The 23,892-nt window shown below is 48.2% G+C and overlaps 1 protein-coding gene across 1 annotated transcript in view; it reads left to right on the top strand.

The window, feature by feature from the left end:
• The first annotated feature begins 2,880 nt into the window (after positions 1 to 2,880).
• Positions 2,881 to 23,892, top strand: part of LOC135901125 (uncharacterized) — a 37,217-nt gene continuing 16,205 nt past the window's right edge. Inside the window, exons 1-4 of the mRNA XM_065430799.1 lie at positions 2,881 to 3,206; positions 6,028 to 6,186; positions 7,582 to 7,712; positions 12,328 to 12,432. Coding sequence (XP_065286871.1) covers positions 2,986 to 3,206; positions 6,028 to 6,186; positions 7,582 to 7,712; positions 12,328 to 12,432 — 616 coding nt within the window. The 5' untranslated portion in view covers positions 2,881 to 2,985. The remainder of the gene's footprint in view (positions 3,207 to 6,027; positions 6,187 to 7,581; positions 7,713 to 12,327; positions 12,433 to 23,892) is intronic.

Here is a 23,892-nt window from a genome sequence, read left to right as displayed (position 1 = left end):
AATATCAATGCGGTTAATTACCCACGCCTAAAACTCGACCGTGTTCAAAAGTTCCACAAGGCGCTCACACATGTCAAACATTTTTCTCGGTTTGAACACAACATAACTCGGACTAAATTTGTGCGCTATAGAGGTCGAACGAAAGGGCACGTCTTTTATTTACCACACTCATACGCATCATTTATTTACCGCACTCATGCAGCAAGGCATACGCATTGGTAGAAGTAGCATCGAGGATACAGCATGACACATGAGAATGCAGTCACGCGGCTGAATGAAACGCCACCAATCCTTGGAATGACCGGTCACCGTACCGAATAATTATTGTCGAGTCGAAACACGAGACTGTACAGACGGTGCGCCACACGCGCGCTGCTTCAGGGGAGCTCAAAGTGAGCGAGGACGGGCACGCAAACTCGCTGCGAAGCACAGCCACGCGTCCTCGTAGCAGCGGCGAGCGAGCGGGAAAAACGCTTTCGGCAGTCTCACTGCAGTGAAAGCTTGCGGACCAATGCTGAGGAACGACTACAGTCCACCGAGGAACATGTGCCAGGTGCTCATCTCTCGCGGCTGACGGCAGATGCTCGTCATCTGCTTTGGCTGTGCCCTGGAGCCCGTGCAACCGGACTGAAAACGCTGGAAGAGGTTTGATTTATGCCGGATGTACATGCTCGGCAAATTAAAATGTTGGGTGACAAACAACGGGTTCTCAGAGATATTTCTGCAGTTCCTGCACAATGGAGAGTTGCAAGTTATTATTTGATATTTGTTTCGTTAATATGCCTTGAGGCACATCCTTCGAAAAACATAGAGAGAAAGAATTAGAGCGGCCTTATTACGAACCTATACAATGACAACTAATTTGCTGCCTGGCGCTTTAGCGATGTGACGCGGCCACGATGAAAGGCCGAGGGCGCTGCTGTAAACCGGCGTGCCGTGGTCTGCTATATCTTGTAGCGGTCGCCCACCATCTTTTCACTGTCATTTTGCTGGCGTGTCCGAGTCTGTCACTTAAAAATATTTCATCCGGAAGAAAGCGACAGGTCCGCGACAGCACCTGCTTGAGCGAGGCTGCAGAAGTGCCCATAACTCGTGGAAGTTGTTGCTCTTTTGAAAACCCGCAAGGTCGTGCGTGGTAAACTGTAACAAAAGAGCAACACAGAGCATTATTACAGGACCACTAATAAAGCCCACGTAATGTGTGAAATGAACTTTTTCTATGTATTTATTGTTGGAGGTCCCTCCTCAGTCTTTGACTATGGGACCTCCTAGAGTTACTTCTGTAAAACATTTCAAACGCATCAGTAAACTGAAACTGGAAACTGGAAGATTTAATCACATTTCATTAACAGAGCTTAGGAACGTCGTCCAACTTAAAGCCGCTGGGATTGTGCGCAGTGTGCCTCAGCTAATGAACGACGTCACGCCTACTCTGTTTCCGATTCGTGCCAATATACGTATCAAATTTGTGTCCAGAAAAACGCTTGGAACGTAAATTACGCAATCATACACTAGAACATACACCCAGCTCCCTAAATGCAAAATTGATGTAAAATTGCGCAATGATGTCCTGCTAATATACGTACTGGTTATGATTCGCAAGGCGGCGATATAGCTGACAGCGACGACCAACTAATGCCTGCATCGCCATGGACAAAATTAAACTTTCACGATAACTTCAATCGAACAACTTTTCACCCCAACGGGCATAGGTGTATTTCAGAAATGAAAAGCAATTCAGACTTAAGCGGTTGCTCCACACGCCTACGAGGTCTTGTACTGAGATTGCAGCAGGCTCTCAGAGGGGACACTAACATGTCCTCAAGGAAAACATATTTGCGACGTGCACGTGCGTCGTCGTGCTCGTGCGCTTCACAGTATTGTATGCTGACGCCTCCTAATTACATGCACAGACGTTGGCACTCTCAGAGTCTGCGCAGCGAATAAAAGGCCGCACAAACTACTGGGCGCCAAATTGCGCGATAGCTGCGTGGTTAGTATGTCCGGCATATTGCCGCGTGCGCATGACTCGAATCCCCACAGGAAAAGTTGGACAAAGCCTTGTCTGCCTCCTCCATCTGCTGAGGGTGAATGAGGAGGCGGCCTGATGACGGCGTAACGGCGGAAAGGACCGACGGACGCACAGCAAACTAAGTTCCTAGCTTATATATGTAACCGCGGTCGCAGTGATATTGTCACGTTGTAGCGACGGTAAAGAACGTGACAGCGACACAACTGCGAGTCGCGAAACTAAATCTTTATTGGGCGAACTTGTGCTCAGCAAAACAAGTAACACGTGGAGCACAACGATACCCAGTGGCCCAAAGTGGGGTCAAAGAGGTTAATCAAAGAGCGGCGCACACCCAGAGACCCAAGTTGGTCTGACGGTTGGCTTCGAATCCGGTTCCCTCAGCACAGCCCCCCGATGCTCCACCCATTAGACGATGGACTATTCAGCAACCCAAGTTGGAGTGAAAGAGGTTAGATAAGGACATAGATAGAGATACCGGAAAGTGCGTGAAGTATCCGAAGCACGCTAATCGCATTAAGAAAACAAATTCTATGGGATTCCATCACCTGCGAAGCAGTCCTTGATGGCGTTGTGGTTGTCCATCAAATGTGTGGCTCATACCCACTACAGGGGATAGGTCAAGAAACGTTTTTTTTATTATTATGTATTTATTTAGATGAAGAAATAGCTGGATCATTCCAAGTTATATTCAGAAATAAAGCTTCCGGGTTGTTTCAGAGTAAGTGCTGTTGAAAGGCGAAATTACGTGTGAAAATGGCAGCAACGATAGTACGAAGAATCAATCATCCCTAAGCAGTCGTAAGCGCCGCTAGTTTTTTCCTTCTTTCTTTTCGTCTTCATAGCTACACCCGCAGTGAGCGTGCCGCGAGCTCTCGCAAAAGAAGTGCGTCAAGTGTGCAAATCCCTCGTCGACGGTCTTTTTCTCTCCCGACTACTGCGGTGTCAGCGACGAGATGAGGCGGTCGCGGAGCCGCAGGCCGCTGCGCAGGGCGTCCTCCCCGCACCCGCGAGCGCAAACGCCGCCAATGGCGCAGCTCAGCAAAGCTGCTACGTCACCATCCCTGTGCTCCGAGCCCGACTCGCGGCCCGAGTTGCTGCATCCATCGGACTCAACGCTAACGCCACATTCTTCGTGGTACGAGACCGAGGCATATCTCGACGAATTCCACAAGTGGTACGATGCATTCTATGTAGCATGATTCCGCTTCGCGATTTTGTTCCTCTGCAGCGGTAGAGGTCGCTACCTTCAAATGAACGAATGAACATGTCTTTTCTGTGATAGCACTTGTCTTGCAAACATCAACGGCAGTTCTTTGCGGTTGCCTTCGCCACTCCTTGAATGCCTCAGTTCTGTGGCCTACTAGTAGTGCCCACAGGTTGTACTCGTCCCCAGGGCGTGGCGCCTAAGCATTTGTCTGAAGTCAGAGTACGATTCTGTATTTTGAGGTACAGGAGTATGATTCTGGGGTGCAGGAGGCCGTTCCAGCCCTCCACAGTTCTAGGAGGAGAGCGACGGGTGGGCAGAAGCCAACATTGGTGGGGCCGAGCGCTCCCCACTAGTCCCCTCTTAGAGCCAGCCATGCTCGTTCCTTAGGATTACTAGCTGCTCCGCAGGTACACGGCACCGTAAACTGCGCGCACTCTGGCAAGCTCGTGCCAAGAAGTTCACCGCCGGGTGGGTCGAGCTTCTTGCCAAATCTGCAGCACTCAGCGAGGCAGTCACGACAGCGGCACCGCGCTCTCTTTTATTAACAGGGAAAAAATATAAGTATTGTAAGGCCTGCGAGAACGCACGTACTGCACATTTGTGGCCGTTGGACGTTTCTGTCAGTTACATATATATTCAAGCTGCGCCGACGTGCGCATAACGTTCTTGAAAATGTGACTGCCTGTTTTTGATTCGACTGCCTTCACTAACAATATGCCCAACATTACAATTGTATCATCACGTATCATCTCACGTGCAGTCAAAGCGTAAGAACATTTCTGTGAGTACGGGCCCAGGGGCTGAATTGACAAAGTTTTTTTGTTAGTAAGTGCAGCGTGCCAGTGACCAGTCACTATCTCGGGTATATTTAACGTCACGAGAGGCTGGCATCTGCTTTCAGCTAGAATCCTTGCTAAGCGAAAATTTCAGCCAATTCTGATGCCGGACATATCATTAGCGAAGGTGGCCGGCCAATGGCAAACAGCACTTACGAAAGAAACGCCATGTGGCTTCGACCCCAGATTTCTCTCCAGAAGCAAATTTTACAGTGGTGTGACTTATATTACAAGACGGGAGACAATACATTTAGGAGCGGCATACACGAAAATTTCTGTGCGAAACTTTGTACCCAATGAATGTCGACTTAAGCGATCAAAAATGAAATGATGTTTTGGTTCCCAAACCTTTCTTCGCAGTGTGTCATTGTTGTGTTGTACAATGAATCGGCAGCAATGGCCCATCAGTGACTTGGGTCGGATAGGAGAGCTGCCTTCAAATTTTCATTGCTCAATTAAAATACACGTACAGCGTGATCAAATTATCCTGTACTAACAAACTATTTTTTTTAATAATTCTATGGGAAGCACCTCGCTATGAACTTTCCTTCTTTACATACTACAGAAATTTCAAGTTTGTCTGTTACAACAAAAAATGACTGCCGTTTAAACTATAAAAAATGGTAACCGCATCCCGCACACGATGCGAATCGGTATCGCTCTAAAAGTGCCCGTGAACTGAAACTAAAATGCACGGTAAAGGATCTCGGGTGAATGCATTTGATCAGAAGCCCCCTTTACAGACCCTCTCATAGCCCACAGTTCCCCTTCGGGACGTTAGACGCCAACAATTAACAGCGGATTCTAGTTTGTCTGCAAACTTACCATTGGCGGATTACCGGAGGCGTAAGCTCGAGCGGTCGGGTTGGTGGAGCCACCTTTGACTCTGTGGTGCTTCAAGCACCTGCCCTGCTTCACAAGGGATAAGGGGCACTACATTACTGACTTAGTAACCAGACAAGCACAGAGCTATATTATTGCAGTAATCAAGTGCATTCTACACTTCGCTTCTGGTGTAAATTTACGTCAGTGGCGTAATCGTGAACACGTTGCCTTTTTATGGCTTTTTTTTTCTTCTTTCGATAAGGACACTCGTGGAACAAGAAAACGTGTCTACGGGGCATTGTTCTTAGACGTAGCGTCACACTATTTCGCCACCAGCATCCGGTAACCCGGTATCATGCAAACGCCACCACGTATAACCGGACACGCTGAATCTCGGGGTAAGCTGCGGCGTGTGAACGCACCTAACTCGGAAACAGCCAGTGGGTCTTCTATCGCATCTCCAGCATTCCAAATATTTACGGAGTCAAAACGAAACATCACGCTGTCTGAGGATTTCACACAACAGAGAAACTGCAGTTACGCGCCGAGTGAGACACGTATTTACGACAATATATTCCTCCTCAGGCCCAAAGACAGCTCAGGGACGTATACTCGCTTTTAAAGTTGGTTGTTACTTACCGAATGGCACGTTATTAGGGCGAAAAAGTCAATTTTTCTCTCCAAATAGCCCGGTCAGCTTACTCAACGAAGCCTCGTTGATAACCTGTCTGAGGGCACTAAGATAGCGGCGCGTGAGCGCCTAGTCGTTTTTCTTTTCTTTTTAATATCGCGTGCTTTCTTTTCAGCCCGGAAAAATAAAAACGACGGCAATCAGTTATTTAGATTATTTTTTCATCGGCTCTACAACTTCTCCACTGAAGATTTCCAGCTTAAAGCAATACTTTAAGAGTAGATTCATTACTGTTACTTAATGGCCTAACACCGTAATAAAAATACATTCTCTGGAGGACCGCGAGCAACACTAAGTTGGTTGCGTTCTCGTAGCGCGCACGTAATCTTTTGTAAAAAAAAGGTTTGGTCGAACACCCCGTATAATGTACTACGAGAATCCACACGAGGATACAGTGATGAACGCCAGGCCAACATTTTGGCCGCGACTGGCGCAGGCCGGTGGAGAGTGCATTCGAGTCGCTGCAGCCACACGACGACTCGAGCAACGGCGGGCGAGAGCTCCGGTCACGCAGCACGCAGACAGAGCTGGGATCCAGGCCGAGCGAGCCCGCCAGCGGCGTCGCGCTTGGGGCGCTGAGCGACGAGCACGTCGAGTACGTCGTTGCCCGGCGATCCTACGCGCCTAAATGCGAACACTGCTCTTTGTGACGTCTCGATGCACGTCAAATGAGTCCTCAGTGCGGCACAGCTCCAGGATATACAAGCGACTTTATCATTTCGGCGATGACTAATCTGGGATGCATAGAAGCGACCAAGAGTACGATGTGCGCCATGATCGCCAATGCGATCATTATTCAACAAAATTTCGCCAATACACTTTTACATAGTAATTTTCGCGTGATTTGACAATCGTAGTCAGCTAGCAGTACTCAAAGCACAACATTTTGCTGAAAACTCGATGCCTTGCACCAGTTTCGAGCAATGAGTACACCCAAACTCTGCAGAGAAATTTATTGCCCTTCCAGCCAATAGGCTTACACGCCGTGACAGAAACAAATGCGGCACGATAAACTGTTAAGTGAAACAGCAATACATTTCGTCGCAGATTTTAATTCTGCATTTCTCGAAACGAGCGAGACGCCGACCTTCTAGCAAAAGAATATTCTTTCAGTACTGAGTGGCTTCGATTCTGCAGTTAGAACAACCACACCTAATGTAATTGAAAAGCTCATATTCTTTTTTAGCCGGGATTCCCGTTTTTATTAATCGTGAGCCAGTCGTCGCAGACACACGGTATATGTGTATCTGCATCAACTACCGAATTCCCAACAACAGGTTCTTCCAACTCATAAACCAAAAGCAAATATATGTAAATGTGCTATATTTTCTCACTGTAGACAGAAAGAAGTAGCTTTTACAGTTCGAAATGAAAACACTTAGTCACCAGCAAATGTATATAGCGTGTGCATCGCAGTGAAGCTAATTATCGGCAATGTACCTAAGCATCTTCGGTTAAATTGAAAGAAGCCAGCCGATTACACTGGATGACAATTTCGCACATACTTTAAGGCTTCACACGCTATACTGTAGCCACGTATCACGCACGCAAACCTTCAAAACTCCGTCCATGCAGTTAGGTGAAAAGCTGTACATTTCATATGAGCACGAGGCCGTTTTCGTCTGATTCACTGCCATGTACGATGCAGTTGAATGGCGTGAGTGTTCACCTTAGCGAACTTCACAGTGGCTAACTACAAGTTAAAAGTTAAACTTATATCAACTATATATACTGCGCGGTATGTATACATAGGAGTCATTCAGTTAGAAAACGCATATCGCAGCTGGCGCGTGAATGAAGGCCGCTCATTAGACTAGTGCCGCATCTTGGTTGAGGATTACTAACGTATAATCACCAAGCCCAGCTAGAAAGACGTGCGTAGTATTTGGCGAGCAGCATACGCCAACCTTAAATATGCGTGCACATAGAATGGCTGCCGTCCCTCCAACACCCGGTCTCATATAAGACCGTATCCGCGGCTCTCACGCAGAGAAGAGTCGTGGTTCGACTTCCGGAGGCTGCTGGGAACCCATCGGAACCCAAAATCGTTCCTGGTTTCGATGGCTGTGCTGGCCGCTGTGCTCTTCACTCTGGCCACCATCGCAGCACTTTCTGGAAAAGGCACGTAGGCACCGCACTCTGTGTCGCCAGGTTCAAACAGAGCTGTCGCAGTCGATCGTATACAGTGTTTATAAATTTCGCCAAATAAAGTTAAAGTTGTAACACAGTTTTGACACTGTGACTTCAGACTATGGGGTTTTACGTGCCAAAACCACGATCTGATTATAAACCACGCCGTATTGGGGGACTCCAGAAGTTTGGACCGCCTGGGGTTCTTTAACGTGTACCTAAATCTAAGTACACAGGTGTTTTTTGCATTTTGCCCCCGTCGAAATGCGACCGCTGCGGCTGGGATTCGATCCCACGGTCTCGTGCTTAGCAACCCAACACCATAGTCACTACGCAACCACGGCGGGTAACAGTATCTTTCTACACCGTCACTACAGGCATAACGTGACAATATCATTCACCAAGATTTTAAAATATGCAAATGCCACGTAGCTAGACAGAACGAAGGTAATGTTGTTTGCCGTCGCTTGGAGGTACTGAGATTTTTGGGGGGGATTCCGCCTAATTACACAATTAGTCTTGATTCTTGAACTTTTCAAATATTATAATTTGATGAAAAGCGTTAATGAGAAAATTGTAGAGCAACATGAAAAACTCTCGCTACCGCTCTCTGTTGCTCCATACGGGCTACATAAGAGTGTTTTTCTGAGCGTGAACGAAGCCCGCGAATACGCACAAAGTGCCTCGAGCCGCCAGTCGCGTGGCAATTACGCGTGCATTCGCGGGCTTATCCGCAGTTTCCATGTTGCTCTACAATTTTCTCACTGACACTTTGCATTATTTATAATATTGTGAGAAGTTTATTAATTAATTAAGACTAATTTCGTAATTAGGCGGAATGCAAAAAATAATCTGAGTATCTCCAAGCGACTATAAACATTACCTTGGTTCTGTCCAGTTTCATGACATTTGCATATTTTTTTGTGAATTTTTGTGCATTATACTTAGGTACCCTGTATAGTTCGTGCATGCAGAGATTGAAGAATGACATATAAATGCTCACCCAAAGTTTGTTAACAACGCTGGGGCGTGCGCTAGCTTTTAAAACGGCATAAAATTATCTATTCTGGCTGTGTAAACTAGATTTGCCACAAAAAATAACAAGGTTAAAGTTACCCGCCAGGGGTGGCATAGTGGCTTTGGTGTTGCGCTGCTAAGCCCGAAGTCGCGGGATCAAATCTCGACCGCGACGGAAGCATTTCAATGGGGGTGGAAGGAAAAAAAACTCCCCGTGCATTGGGTGCACGTTAAAGAATCCCACTTGGTCAAAATTAATCCGGAGTCCTCCACTACGACGTGACTTATAATCATATCGCGGTTTTGGCACGCAAATCCCCAGAATCTTGGATTAATAAAATTTACAAACAGGCATTGACTTTTTGGAACTGCGTATATGAGTACTGCCTGCCGGCAATACTCACCCCGGGCAAAGAAGGAATTGCTGCCATACGAGTAGGCGTATTCCAAGACTGTAAATAGCCAGTAATTGCCTATATAGAGTCTGATCCTGTAAGGTAGCACCTTCTCCGTCGTGCTCTCGTCCGTTTTACGATGGAAGTGGTCACACATAATTTTTTTTAGAACCTTTGAGTCCCACTTTTCGAAAAAGCCGTGTAGAGTCAATGGGACAGCTATACGTCCCATTTTTTAAAACTAAACTGCTTGTTGGACAGAAGTGTAATTAGTTGCAAACTACTTCTAAGCTCCTCATTTACTTTTTACAAAAAATGTAAAGAGTTTCGTTTCACGAGGAAAGTAGACAAAAATTATTTTGCATCGAGGCCCTAGAGGGTCCATGGGACATATGCGTCCCACTTTTTGAAAGGCCATTTAGCATCAGCGGGACAAATACGTCTCACGGTTCGGTGTAGAGAAGTGAAACTTGTAAACTACTTCAAAGCATTTTATTCATACCACACCAATAACTTCAAGCGTTTTAATATATATATATATATATATATATATATATATATATATATATATATATATATATATATATATATATATATATATATATATATATATATATATATATTCCGTCCTACAAAGCGCTATCCGATAGTAGCGAGATGCGTGGTTGCAGTAAGAAGCACGCAAGACCACACGTAAAATGTGCCCCTGGAGTCGTCTATACGAGATTCCGTTTTGTGATAAGACCCATGTCGGCCAGACCGTGCGTTGCGTCAGTGAACATGTGCGTAAACACGAGCTGTCTTTAAAAGGTAAAGACGGAGGCACATTTCTCTTCGCACTGCAATGCACATCAGTGTGAGCTACGATTATACAAGATAAGGATTCTGGGTAGAAGTATGGATGCAGCGGCACGTGAATTATTGGAGGATATTCATATTAGGAAGCGAGAGGTATCGTGTGTATCAGCGACGCGTCAGTTGCCCTCTTTCCTTCGGAGAGACGTTTTATCGAGAGCACGACGCGGGCGCAGCAATACGCGTTTGAAGTTATAAATGCGTAAGCATTTCTATGCCTACCCGACGAGGAAACCTATGCGTCGGTCCGTCACGTAAGACGAATCGCTATAAAAAAAAATTAAAATAAACTGAAAAGGCAAAACGATGGCGGTAGTGAGTGTCGAACATACAACCACTCGCTCGGAATCCGAGAGTCTTAATTACCCGCTCGGCTAAACACCCACGCTCGCAGATCTGAATATACCTGAACCATATGAATGTGTTGTACCGGCAGTACAAAATAAATGTCAAAGGGGAACAGTTTCTATGAATGCTTTGCTGAAAGGTTTGGTGATGATGGAATAAAATGCACTTCTAGGACCACATCTAGCGCCCTTTGGGAGCATTGTATACCTCAGAAAAATTCCGACTTTGCGACAATTTAATGTCAAGCACGCCACATTCCCGATGCGTTTCGGTGGTCGCGGGATGCGCGTTCCCTTGAGGCGTTACTTCAGCGACCGAAATGCCAACGATGTCTGAGGGCTCATGTGCTTAAAGTCGCGCAACCCAGACGGATAAGCACTCAATTAGTTGATAAGGAGTGACGAGGGGTTATATGGATCTCATCACAGTTGATGCTGGTTCAACACGGATAGATAAGGTGCTGAAGAGCGATAAGGGCTGATATTGGCCGGAGCAATTATGATAAGGTTAAGAAGCACCGATAAAGTTTGCTGATGGTCGGATCAAGTCCGACAAGGTTGATAGTACCGACAGTAGTTGGTAAGGGTAGCATCATGGCCGATAAAATTGATAAGGACATAAAGGCTCATAAGAAGCGGGTCGATTGCGATAAGATTGATACCGACCGATAAGGATTGATAAGGCTCGGATCGAGTTCGATAAGTTGATAACAGCCAATAAGGGTTGATGAGGGTCTAATCTAGTCTGATAAGATTGATAATGACCGATAAGGGTTGATAAGGATTTGCACTGGTCGGATCAAGCTTCATAACAATGATAATGACACCGGGCTGCGGAGATGAGCAAGCGGCACAATGCTTACGCATACTCAGACAACTGCCAGACGTGTTTCTGGGTGAACTTTTTTAATTTGCTGCGCACTGCTTACTTCTACATATTGGATGTCTTTGTGAGCAGAATAAACAACCGAAAGTCAGCGCTCACCTTGACCCCAGTCCCATTTCTGATTCCCTACTGCGCTAAGAGGCCATGAATCTTACGATCTGAAATAATTCAGTATGAACCGACTAGCCCACCGACACGCACTACTGTATATGTTTGAATTTGGGAGACCAGCTATTCTGCAGGAAAAAGCTGTTAGGAGGTGACAACAGCGCGACTTCTATCACGGGAACATTTATTATTGCCGCACAGCCTCCGGTTCTAGTGTTCCCACAACTTAAAAGCTGCATGCAACATAAACAGTGTGGCGAAGCGGCAAACACGGATGAATATACGAGCACGTTGTGAGATCCAACTTCAATTCTATTTTTCTCGCCTTAGACATATATCCATTTCGTGAGATTTATTATGTGCTTGACAATGAAAAGTTCCATCAAAGGCGACATGCAGCATATTTTTACTTGGAACGCATCAATGCACCGATTACGGCCGAAAATGCAATAAATCGCACATTTTGTCGAGTATATATGCTTACTTTTATAGAAAATTATAAATGCACATGTGCCCGTGAGCATTTTCAGATTAGATTATAAAAAACGTTCTTAGACTGCTAATGGAGATAGCGAGTTTTCTCGTAAAAAATCTTAAACTTGAAAGAATTTCTCACATTACCATGTCTAAGCAGGAACTATATAGACGCGCAGGTAGAGTTTCATAGGGCTACGTGCAATTATTGCTCTTAAATACATTTTTCTGTAGCACACCCTTTTATATAATCGAGATAAGTTTGAGAGGGCATCACGGGACCGAAAAAAATATTTCGGCAGAAATATTTAGCCGGAGCGCTCCGCGTGGTATAACGAAACGAGTTTCGTGAGCAAAATCTGCTACGGCCCGGCGCCACGTCCGCGGCACTTGACATGGAATGACCCATGTCCAGAATCAGGATTGGCTGGAATTTGCTCTTGTATACGAACGATTCTAGCATAAGAGCTTTTTGTGAATACGGACCCTGATTATCAACATTTTACATCGGCCTTGCTTTACAGCGGGTACGGGCGAGAAAGAGAACAACCTGGAGCTGCTTCACGATTCCTTCGAGAACGAGCAGGTGGCAGCGCACGAGGAAGTCGAGGTGACGGCGCCCACAACAGGTGCGCACTACATGTGCATGTGCACACGCCTTGCCCACCCTGCAATGCGAGCTGCTCATTAGCACGTACGCGTATATTTAGCTCCGAAAAAAAAATGCGGATGTCACGCACTGCATGAAATTCCTAGCACACGCTTTAGCGTGCCGTTAAATCGTTCCACTAATCAATTTGCCACGGGGTCGTACGGCGTGGTAGGCAATTACTTAATTGGCAGAAGACGACTGAACTCCTTCAACACAGCTGACATGAAATAGGATCCGCGGTCATTGGAAATCTCCCGCCGTAAGCCCACCCGGGAAAACATTTCAATCAGTCCTTTCCCAACAGTTCTCGACTCGGTAGTCGGCAGGGCGATAGTATCAGGGTATCGGGGGGCGAAGTCAACCATAGTAAGGATGTAACGGTTGCCTTTATCTGAAGTTGAGGATAAAGGACCAATAATATCGATGCCTACGTGAGCAAAGGGAGCGTCAATTGCAGGCATCGTACCCAGTGGATCGCGTCTGACTAAATTGCGCGGAACCATTCGTTGGAAGACGTCGCACGATTTAACAAACCGTTTCGTCTCCTACTTGACCCCTGGCCAGTAAAATTCAGCAACGATTCGATCCACCGTTCTCGTCACACCCTGCTGACCGGCGAGGATCCCTTAATGCGCCAACTTCCTCACCGTCGCCACGAGATCTTTTGGCACCACTAGGTGATCTTTCCCACCTGACAATGTGTGCTTCCTTTGTAAAATGTAGTCCTGTAAGTAATATTCGCTTGTGCGGCCATCCGCGGTCATCATCTTGCCGACCTTTTCGAAGCATCTCTTCAGAGACCCCTCGTAACTCTGTAGAGTTTTTCATTTGCTTTGCTCTATTCCAGTGACTGCGGGTTGCGGCACAGGCCGTGTAGGAAGGGACCATGTCTTCGTTTCCTTTGTCACAGTGACGAGCTCAGCACCAGATTCGTCGTCTTCCGTATGTCTCGAGGAGACGGTTGCGTTTTTAGCTGTGGACAACATGTGGCCCTCTACGTCTGCTAGGTCTGCTTGAGCGGTTAATGACATCCTGTTGGCAGGGTTACTCGTCTTGTCGCTGTTATGTTTCTGCGGAGACCATGAACTGGCCGGGTCGTTAGGTGCACGGGCACCTTCAACGTTTCCCAATACCAGATCATACAGGGGGTATCGCATACATTTAACTCGCGCGACGCCTGTAAAGAATGGACTAAGTATACTATCGCTTCCGGTAAGTAGAGAATTGTGCGGTCCAGCAAGAACATTGCGCTTTATGTTATTGTCATTTTTTCCTCAGGTACCAAAAAGAGTCAAACGACCACGGTATTGCAGCCAGTGTCTCGTAAGACAGACACCGGTTGTGATTCAAGGAAGCCTCTTTCCACTGGCAGATACAATGTCACATTTGGGACCTTGTCGCATTAACATCATGTTGACTATTGGGATTGTTTCGCCACCTTGAACCACAACGTATCCGTCACCCTCTTTTGTCGGTTTTTCGGCTTGAGACGGAGCCAGCATACACGAAGCTTGTCCTTAATTTTGCCTTCTTGAGGCTTCGCCTCCTTGTCTCTTTCTGCCGGACCATCCGCGACCTGAAGGGTTCTCTTTAGTCCGGGACCAGCACTCCAAAGCTTGATGTCCTGCTTCATCACAAAGGAAACCCCGATTATTAGTTGTGCGCGGCATCGTCGTTGGAGGTTCAGTCTTGCGAGCAGAGTCTAACACGATCTCCTTGGATAACGTTTCTCTACCTAGACTGGTCAGATTTTGTGCCTCTATAAAAGAATCGGCATTCTTTCACAACGTAGTGAGGGTCTTACAATTCCTTTCTTTCAGGAACATTCGCAGCGACGCAGAACATATTCTCAAAAACTGTTCAGCAATCATGGCGTCCATGATGGAGTCGAAGGTCCTCTCAATATGAGACATTTTAAGCCAGTAGTCAAAGTAGCCTACTTCTACCTGCATATTCTACCTGCATATTGCAAGCCAGTCTCACTGTTTTCGCACCTTGCGTTTCGAAATTTTTCTCAGTATCCCTCAGCGGTGCACCGAAACCGCTGAAGGAGAGTAGCCTTCAGCTGGTCCTAGTCTAGGGCTGCATCCGAATCAAGCCGAAGTATAACCGTCAACGCTTCTCTTGTCAGGCAGAGGCTGAGGGAGTGCTGAGTGCCCATTTTGCACCGGGCCATTCCTGACTTGTTGCCACTCGCTCAAAACATTGCAAGTTGGTGTCTAAATCATCCCGGGCTTCATTAAACGGGGGGATCAACTTATGGGGACTGAATAGCTCAGGAGCCACCCTGGTAACCGACTGTTCCGTAGTTCTGTCACTCGGCGCGCTTTGTGCGCCAGCAGCCTTTTCCTGGAGCTCGATCTGGAGATTTAGCACTCGTTCTTCCGCTTCAAATCGTAGACGGTCTTGTTCTGCCTGCGTTTTCGAGTCTTCCCGATGCTGGGCGTGCTGGTCCCGTTCCCTCACGATTTCTGCGTCAACCCAGCGCTTTAACACCACTCCTGCCATATGACGTACAACCTCTCAGTGTACATCGCCCCTCCTGTGCGTTTGAAAATCCTGGCAGGCTCGCCAAAATTGTGATAGGATGATTAGGGCCCAGGCCTCAAACACAAAGGGATGGCACAATGAACACAGAGAGGCTTTAATGACACGGGTAGGGGACTAGGATAAGGTACACGATAACACACACGATTCACTTCATGATTGTCTGTCGCTTAGGTAGTCATGCACAAAGTCAATGTAGAAAGACGTCTGATCGCGTGTTGGTATCACACACTCACGGCACGAAGAGCCGCAACGATGAATCTGGAGCAGCGGGTGACGCAGGGGCTGAAAGCCGGGGCGGAGGCCCGGCACAGGACGAGCCACTCGCGTGACAGCTATGTCAGGACGTCTGCCCACCACAGGGTAGTCCGTTCGGAATGCTTGGCTGCACCGGAAGACGCCGGCGTTGGGTGCTCGCACAGAAGTGGTGCAAGCCGGTTCAAGCCTAGGAACACACCTAGGAACACCGGCCTTGGGTAGACGGACTGCTCGGCTCGTTCGGCGCGAAAGGCCAGCCCAGGCAGCTCAGGCAGCTCGCATAGCTGCTCCCTCAGCCCAGACACCGGCCTGTTCTTCCTCTTCGCCCATCGCCGCCCCATAGCAGTCACACCCATTCGGAGGCGCAATTCAAATTGTCTAAACTCCTATCGCAGAGAACTGGTGAACGCCAAGCTTTCACGAGCCAGCAAGGCAAAATGGCGCATACGACAAGAGACTCGCCGCGGATTTCAGCGACCAACGCCTCCATGCGCCACCATGGTGGACCTAGCAGAGCATGTGGAAGTTTTATTCGGCATTGAAACGCGCGATGAATCACAAGGCGCGACGTAGTCGACCTTGTACAGAGACGCGCCACGGTGGCACAGTTATACGCTGAGAGACGCGCAGCGAATTTCAGGCGACGAATGGATCTATCTTCCACCTTCATGCTCAGCCAGAAGGTGTGCGCGCTCGCTTTTTGCAATTACCACTACGCGACGGGGCTAACGCGCCAAGCGTCTCAAAGCGCTGACTTGCACAACCTTGCACAAACAACCTTGCATTAAGGTTGTTTTTTGCCACCTTTCCAGGCAGGCGTCCGTGGCCTATGGATAAAGCATCGGGCTTCTGTGTTGAGTGGAGTGGGTTCGAAACCAACTATGAGACATGTAATATATATATATATATATATATATATATATATATATATATATATATATATATATATATATATATATATATATATATATATATGTGTGTGTGTGTGTGTGTGTGGGTGTGTGTGTACGAGAAGAAACCGAGGGGCTCGATTTTCTTGTTAATCATGACCATATAAAGCCAACAGACAATGAAGTCAAGTAAAGCATGGGGTAAATTAACAGCATGTGGTTCAAATTCAATGCAGAAAATAATGAATAAAAGATAAGTGAAGGTATACGAAAAGATAACTTGCCGGCGGTGGGAGCAGAATTAACACGGCAGAGCCCACAATTAACCTCGGCATTACGCGTGCGTTGCACTATAAATTGTGCTACGGCGACGCGTATATCAATTCGGTCATTATCTTGGGCGTTTATGTATACTAGATCTAGCACTGGGAGTGTTAGACGGCGCCACTCAGAGCCATGGCGGGCGGATGTAGAACATCCTGTTTTCGCCCGATGGCGTCACGCAACACGTGAACTTAGGGCCAATGAGACCAATGAGGTACGTGGCTAATAAACCCTCGCACGCTGCCTGATGGCATCAAGGCTGACAGATTCGAGATGCGAGCGATAGCAACGTTTAGTGAGCGTTTCACCTGAGCTCCTCGGATGCAACACGTCGTCGTGCCAACACGTCGCCCTGCGACATATTGGCACAACGCAGCACGCACGGCTAGCTGTGCAGCTCAAACAGCGCCCTGGCGGCTATACCAGGCGTCTCACAATGCTGGTGGGTTGAAGAGCATCGTCAGCGGCATCAACGATGTGACCGACGGAAGGCTGTCGCCGCTCGTCAGCACTGTAAGCAGTAAGGCTTGCTTATAGCCCGACGCAACTACACCATCTAAACGAGCTTTTAAATACTTTTATCTTAGAGCACGCTGCTGCGGTCGTGCGGCAGAAGATCCATTAAAAAACACAATAGAGGCAGAAATAATTTTATCAGGCAACCACTAAACCGGTTCGAATTCCTTTCCTAATCATTATTTTTTATTTATTTAGGGAGGGGAATAATCAGTAAGAAAACGCTACATCGATGAATCAGCGCGCAATATTGATTCATAACCTCATTTTCTCGAATAAATATAAGAAACTACTGAAAAGAAGGAAATATACACGGTGTCCCAACCAGCGTTAGCCAAACTGTTAAAAAAAAGAACGATTGAATTACGCGGTTAATTCGACGGCGCTCAGTCACGAGTTCTCTTCCTCCCCCAGAACAACTTTTGCGTACTTATTGCCGGCAAATTAAAGATCCCAGTCAGTCGTTTAAAGCCAGTTATGCATGTTCTGCGTGCTGATTTTTTTGCGCGTTTTACTCGTAGAGCCCGAAACACAACCAGCGCGGCGGGATTTCGCTCCCGCGCGTAATGGCACCGTAAGAATTACTAACTCCGCTCATTGATTAGCTCGACAACCGCCTGGATGCGGCAAGCTGTCAGCATTGGTTTCTGTTGTTCGTGAGCTGCGTGTTCCGCGCGACGATCGCGGTCTACACAACGGCCATGCGGTTGCCGAGTGGCTTCATATAGCATCTTCACAGACGTCACCTTCATCTGGCGTAGGCGTTGTAACTGGCCTAATATTTTTTTTTAACTTTCACAATTGTTCTTTAAGGGTGCTTACATTCTCGGAGACGTTTTCTGACATTCGGGTATTATTACGCTTTTGCACTCCTTACCAAGCATGGATATTTCACAGCGGGAAACTACTGCACAGCGGGAACCCCGTGAGGATGTTAATCACCTGATTTTGTCCTCACCCGCGGGCTATTCCTTGTATTGTCAAATAAATAAGTAAATAAATAAATAAATAAATAAATAAATAAATAAATAAATAAATAAATGTACAATTCAAGACGCAATAAATGCTAAACACATTACAAATGGTTCAGTGCAAACAACACAAAGGAGCGAGCTGGATTTCTTACGCTCTCTTTCTCCGCGTCCGGAAGCCGAGACGTTCAACAGAAGCGAGCAGGTGGACACGAGCAAGCGCTCGTCAACGTTTATTGTACTTCTCTGCCCTCTCCACCTTGGCACATCGTAGGGCAGTATTTTATAACAGTTATTTTCCTATTCATTCTTCGCGCCAAGAGCTCGGCCCTAGTGAAACATATGTGGGTGAAACACTCGAGTGGTGTCATGGGCCAAGGCGACATAACCACAGAATATTCACTCGGCAACTCTCGCTATTTTCCGGCGAGGCAAGCTTGTATACAAGGAAGAGTATTTGTCACTCGACTGCAGCAGCGCTGCACCGTACGCAATTAGCCCCGAGAATTAGGAGTGGCGCCCTCTCGCGAGTGACGTCACGGCCAGGACGCCGCTCGCTCCGGCTCGCTCGGCTGCCGCGCGCGCTCGTTCCCTTCGTGTATGCTTGGGGTATGGGTGGCTCGAGCCGTACGTATTGAAGAATACGTCGGCTTCTTTCAGCTGCCATACCTTAACCACAGTTTCTTCTTCAAAAGCGTGTGAGTCGAGAAACTTTGCGGCTTGGATATCGCAAGCTAAGTAGCGTTAAAGGGGTCTACTAGGTTTTGCAATGCATATATGCGCCGTGTCTATCGGTAAATTTGGACTAAAGAAAGAATATCTGCAAATTCAACGCGCGAAGTTGTGCATGATGCTTCGCTAAACATTTAACATTGCTTTAGTATTTAGCTATGAGAGGCATTGCATTTTACGTGGAAGAAAAATTTGGTAATTGGCGTCAACATGTTATCTGATTTAAGAAAGACACTGCCCAGCGAAGCTCTCATCATGATTCCTATTACTCTGGTGTGTTGTTCTATTCAAATATGGCCATTCATTAATGCGTAAAAAAATAGTTAGGCGCGCATTTCTTATGAAAAAGTTTGCTGCTACTTTCATCCCCCTCTGAAACAGGCCTCCGAAAAAACGAATTGCTCATGGCTGCTAACACGACGGCGCGTCATGTAGAGTATTTACATAGTTAATTCACAAACACCATAGTAGCAATCACCTGAGAGAAAAGTTTCGTTGTTAAGATCGAGAGCCACTCAATTGAAAGTGATGGAATGTTTCATAGTGGCCCTCAGTAGCCTCTATCGACAATATGGCACACCCCTGATCACGTAACGGTAGCAATCGGCTGTCCGTATGGCGAGGCACGCTATGTTCGCGAAACCCATCAGTTCACTACAACTTCGAATTAAAACCATAAAGCATTTTTTACAGCGCCAACTGGAATGGCTAAAGCATTCTCGAGCTACTACACCGCAGCTTAGATTTCCTGTATACAAAAGGAAAATTCAAGCACCTTCTGTCTCACCATGTCTCGATCCAGCGTTATTCAATTATACAAACGGATAACTATTCTCTTCGTCGGTACATAAAAGAGAACCTTGCAGGCAAATTAAGTTTGCTCCAATCCAATCGCAAACATTCATAAAGAAAGCACTACAAGTCTTGCATATACTTTCACTTGATTTCTGACCCTCCACCGGGGGAATTTCGATATCTTCAATATGTCCCATACTACTAATCATTGACGCTTCGACTTCTTTCTGGCTGCAGCGATGCGGTCCAGCAGGCATACTTCACTAAAAAAATTGTGCCGAGCAGCCTGTGTCAGTTCGCCAAACAGATTCGTCATGTATATTCCTCAAGCAGCAAGCATCAGTAAATTTCTCAAGTGAGTTTGATTTGATTTAATAATTTCCATTTACACATACACACATGTACAGAGGAGTGGTAAGTGGAGGTGGATGAGGGAAAAAAGTCGCACAGACGCGGCTTGAGGTAACCTCACCCCCTTAGGTACAATATGGCTGCATGGGGTAACACATCAAGCGCCATATAAATTACATTTATATAGTGGCCATAAAACATTGCAGTTATACAATATATGAAAGAACAGTGAAATATTTCCACAATAACAATGCAAAACACACTGCGGCATTGAAATAAATAAATGATATACACTAGGTAACATAGACAAAAAAAGAGGAACATAACATACATTATTATTCATTAACATGATGATGATGAAGCAACATTCACTGGGCCCGAAATAAATCGGTGGTGCACGCAGGCACCAGACGGGGTGGTTCCCTAGTTACGGGACCCATATGTTTCCAGCAGCTCCTGGCCCCTGTCCGTCAGTGCGAGCTGAATCGGTAGGGCGAGGCTGGATAACAAGGTCTCCCATCGCTCAAGGGGTTGGGGATTGGGGGTGTTGGTGGGAAGGGGAGGAGGGGGGGTCTTGAGTTCTGTGCACTCTGCCAAGACGTGCGGCAGGGTGCCCTTTTCTCTTCTGCAAAAAGGACAGAGCATATCGTATTCCGCAGGGTACATGCGGTTCATCAGTACGGGATGCGCAAGCGATCCCGCCTGCGCTCGACGCAGGATCGTCTGTTGTTGCCTGGTGAGTTTGGGGTGCGGTTCTGGCAGCCTGCACCTTTCTTCTCGGTACATCCGGGTAATGTCGCGAAAGCTGGTAACCGGGTGCGGTAGCTCTTCCGGCTCGTGCTCGGCCCGGATTGACATTTCTCGGGCATGGTAGTCGGCGATGATGTTGCCTGCTACCTGCGAGTGAGCCGGGACCCACATGAGCTCTATGGCTCTTCCCGGAGGCTTGTACTTGGCTAGAATGGCTCGGGTCGCGGAGGAGATTACCCCCCTGCGGAAGCTTCTGTAGGCTGTCTTTGAGTCGGTGACTACGGTGCCCACGCTCGGCTGTGCGAGTGCGAGGGCTACGGCCGCTTCTTCGGCAACTGCGGGGTCTGTTGTCTTCAGGGAAGCGCTGACGATCAGCCTCTCCTTTGAAGTATCCACCACGGCTGCACGGTCACTGTGTTTTCGGAGCGAGGCGTCCGCGTAGAGGACCCTGGGGTTCTCTTCTAGCTTACGGGCTAGGGCTTTGGCGCGCGCGGTGCGCCTCTCATCGTCCTTGCCCGGCGTCATGTTCCGGGGAAGGGGTTTTGTCTGAACTATCATTTTCCAGTCTTCTGGAAGGGCCGTCTTGATGGGTACTGGCTCGATCTGCCATCCTATCTTGCGTAGGACGGCTCGTCCGTGTTCCGTGTGACTGAGCCGGATTCTCTGATTAGAGAGGTGGGCTTCGATGAGCTCCTCCACCGTGTTGTGGGCCCCCATGTCTAGCAGTTTTTGCGTGGATGAGTATATGGGTATGCCCAGTGCTTGTTTCGTTGCCTTACGAAGCATCGTGTTTAGGGTGTCCCTATTCGCCTTCGTCAGCTGGAGATACGGGGCGGAGTAGGTAACCCGCGACACGACGAACGCGCGTACCAGGCGCATGGCATCGTCCTCTTTAAGGCCTCGGTTTCTGTTTGATACCCTCCGAATCATACCAAGTATCTGTTCAGATGTAGTCTTGATCTTTGTGATGGCGGCCTGTGCCTTTCCGTCGCTCTGAAGTAGTAGGCCGAGAATCCTAATCTGCTGTGTTGGCTTGATGGTCGTTCCGGCGATCGTGATAATCACGTTCGGCGGCAGCTCCTTCTTGGTTTTTCCCGGTTGGATCATGAGCAGCTCTGATTTCTGGGGAGCGCAGCTCAGTCCGCACGACTTTGCGTACTCGTGCACGGTCGTTGCCGCCCGCTGCAAGACTTCCTCCATCCAGGCATCGGATCCGGCTCGGGCCGTCCACAGCGTAATATCGTCGGCGTAGAACGCGTGGTCCACGCCTTCGATTTGCTTGAGTAGACCGGGCAGGGGCAGCAGGGCCAGATTGAAGAGCAGGGGCGACAAGACCGATCCCTGAGGGGTGCCCCTATCGCCGAGCTCGACAGGGTCCGACTTCTCCTCCCCTATCCTGATGGTCGCCGTTCGGTTTGACAGAAAATCTTTTATGTAGCCGAATGTCTTTCTGCCACACCGGGTTTTGTTTAGATTCGGCAACACGCTCGCGTGGGACACGTTGTCAAACGCTCCCTTCAGGTCGAGGGCGAGTATCCCGCGCGGTGCATGCCTCGTTGCCGGCTTGACGACCAGTTCGTGAAGTTGGATCATTACGTCTTGGGTGCTGAGATGTTGCCTGAAGCCATACATCGTTTCTGGCATCTGATCCGTTTCTTCGAGGTGCTTTTGCAACCGGCGAAGGACCATGCGCTCCATCACCTTCCCCACGCAGGATGTGAGGGAGATGGGCCGCATGTTGTCTATCGTGAGGGCTTTGCCGGGCTTTGGAATGAAGCGGACCTCGGCGTCCTTCCATTCCTTCGGCAACTGCGAGCTCTCCCAGGCTTCGTTAATGTGCTCTAGGAGGCCGCGGGCCGCTGTACCGCTCATGTTACCGAGTAATTTGTAAGTTATGGCGTCCCTGCCGGGTGCACTTCTCTTGTTACTGTCATCTATAGCTGTCCACAGCTCCATCATGGTAAACGGCCGGTCCAGTTCTTCGTTGTCGGGTCCTTCGTACCTCTCGGGCACCGGGTACTGGCCCTTCTCTGTCTTTAGGTACTTGGCCTTCAGGTCTTCCAGGAGCCTGCAACCGTCTGCCTTGTACGTGTTCAGTACTTTGGTGAGGTTGCGATTGGTCGCAGTTTTGCTACTCAGCGGGTCGATCAGATGCCTCAAGAGACACCACGTCTTCCACGTCGAGAGCTTGCCCTGTAGGCCGTCGCAGGTCTTCAGCCAATTTTCGTTACATAGTTTGGCCGCGTACTCGGCGATCTGTTTGTTCAAGACTGCTATGCGCTTGGCCAGCTTTCTGTTGTGTCTCTAACGTTTCCACCGCCGCGTCAACGAGTGTCGGGCCGCCCACATGTGGGTCAGTCTGGCGTCCACGTACGGTGTCTGCGACGTCGTTGCGATTTCTCGGGTAAATTTATCTAGAGCCTTCTTCTGGTCCCTCGCCCAATCGGTGTAGGTCCTTTGTCTGTCAGCCTGTCCCGTTTCTTCCTTGGATGCCTCTTCTTGTTCTTGGGTAAACTTTCTCATCTTGTCCCAATCCGTGATCCGCGCCGTCCCCAGTACAGCCCGATATCGGGAGCCTCGGATCGTGATACCGATCACACTGTGGTCAGACCCCAGGTCCACTTCTTCGCTTCTCCACGAGACGTCTAGCGTGCCCGATAGCCACGACAGGTCTGGTGTGGTGTCCCTAGCGACACTGTTGCCTCTTCTGGTGGATACGTCCGGCTCGTTCAGGAGGGCCATCTCGTGATCCTCCATTGCTTTCGCCAATGCTTTTCCTCTCTTGGACTGAAACTTATAGCCCCACGTTGTGTGAGGGGCGTTAAAGTCGCCGAGGATCAGGAGGGGCCTGGTCCCCGCCAACCTTTTCGCCTGGCTCACGATGCGGTCAAATTCGTACTGCCGTTGTGACGGACGGCAGTACGCGCTCATTACAAATAAATTGCCCGAGCTGCCAATTTCTCTAGCATGAATTTCGACCAGCGTGTGCTCGCACCCACCCTGCGCCGTGACATGTTGAGTTGCCGCCACGTTGCTGCGGACGAGCACCGCCGTCCCGTTCTCCGTGGGGTCCGTGTAAGTGACGTACCCCGGGAGTCTTGGTTTCCCGTTTGTTTCTTGTAGAGCAATTACATCGGGCTTGTTTTCTTGCCCGTCAATGTGTAATAATAGTTCCGCTTCTTTGTTGCGAATCCCTCGGCAGTTCCATTGGTAAATTACTGTGGTATCCCCCCCGGTTTTCTTCTTGTGCTTCTTACTTGGCTTCTGCATCATCCTTTCCGGACGTCTCGAGTCGATTGCGCC

This window comes from Dermacentor albipictus, chromosome 1 (genome assembly GCF_038994185.2).
Source record: "Dermacentor albipictus isolate Rhodes 1998 colony chromosome 1, USDA_Dalb.pri_finalv2, whole genome shotgun sequence".
Classification (NCBI taxonomy): Eukaryota; Metazoa; Arthropoda; class Arachnida; order Ixodida; family Ixodidae; genus Dermacentor; species Dermacentor albipictus.
This window is presented reverse-complemented; position numbering and strand designations above follow the sequence as displayed.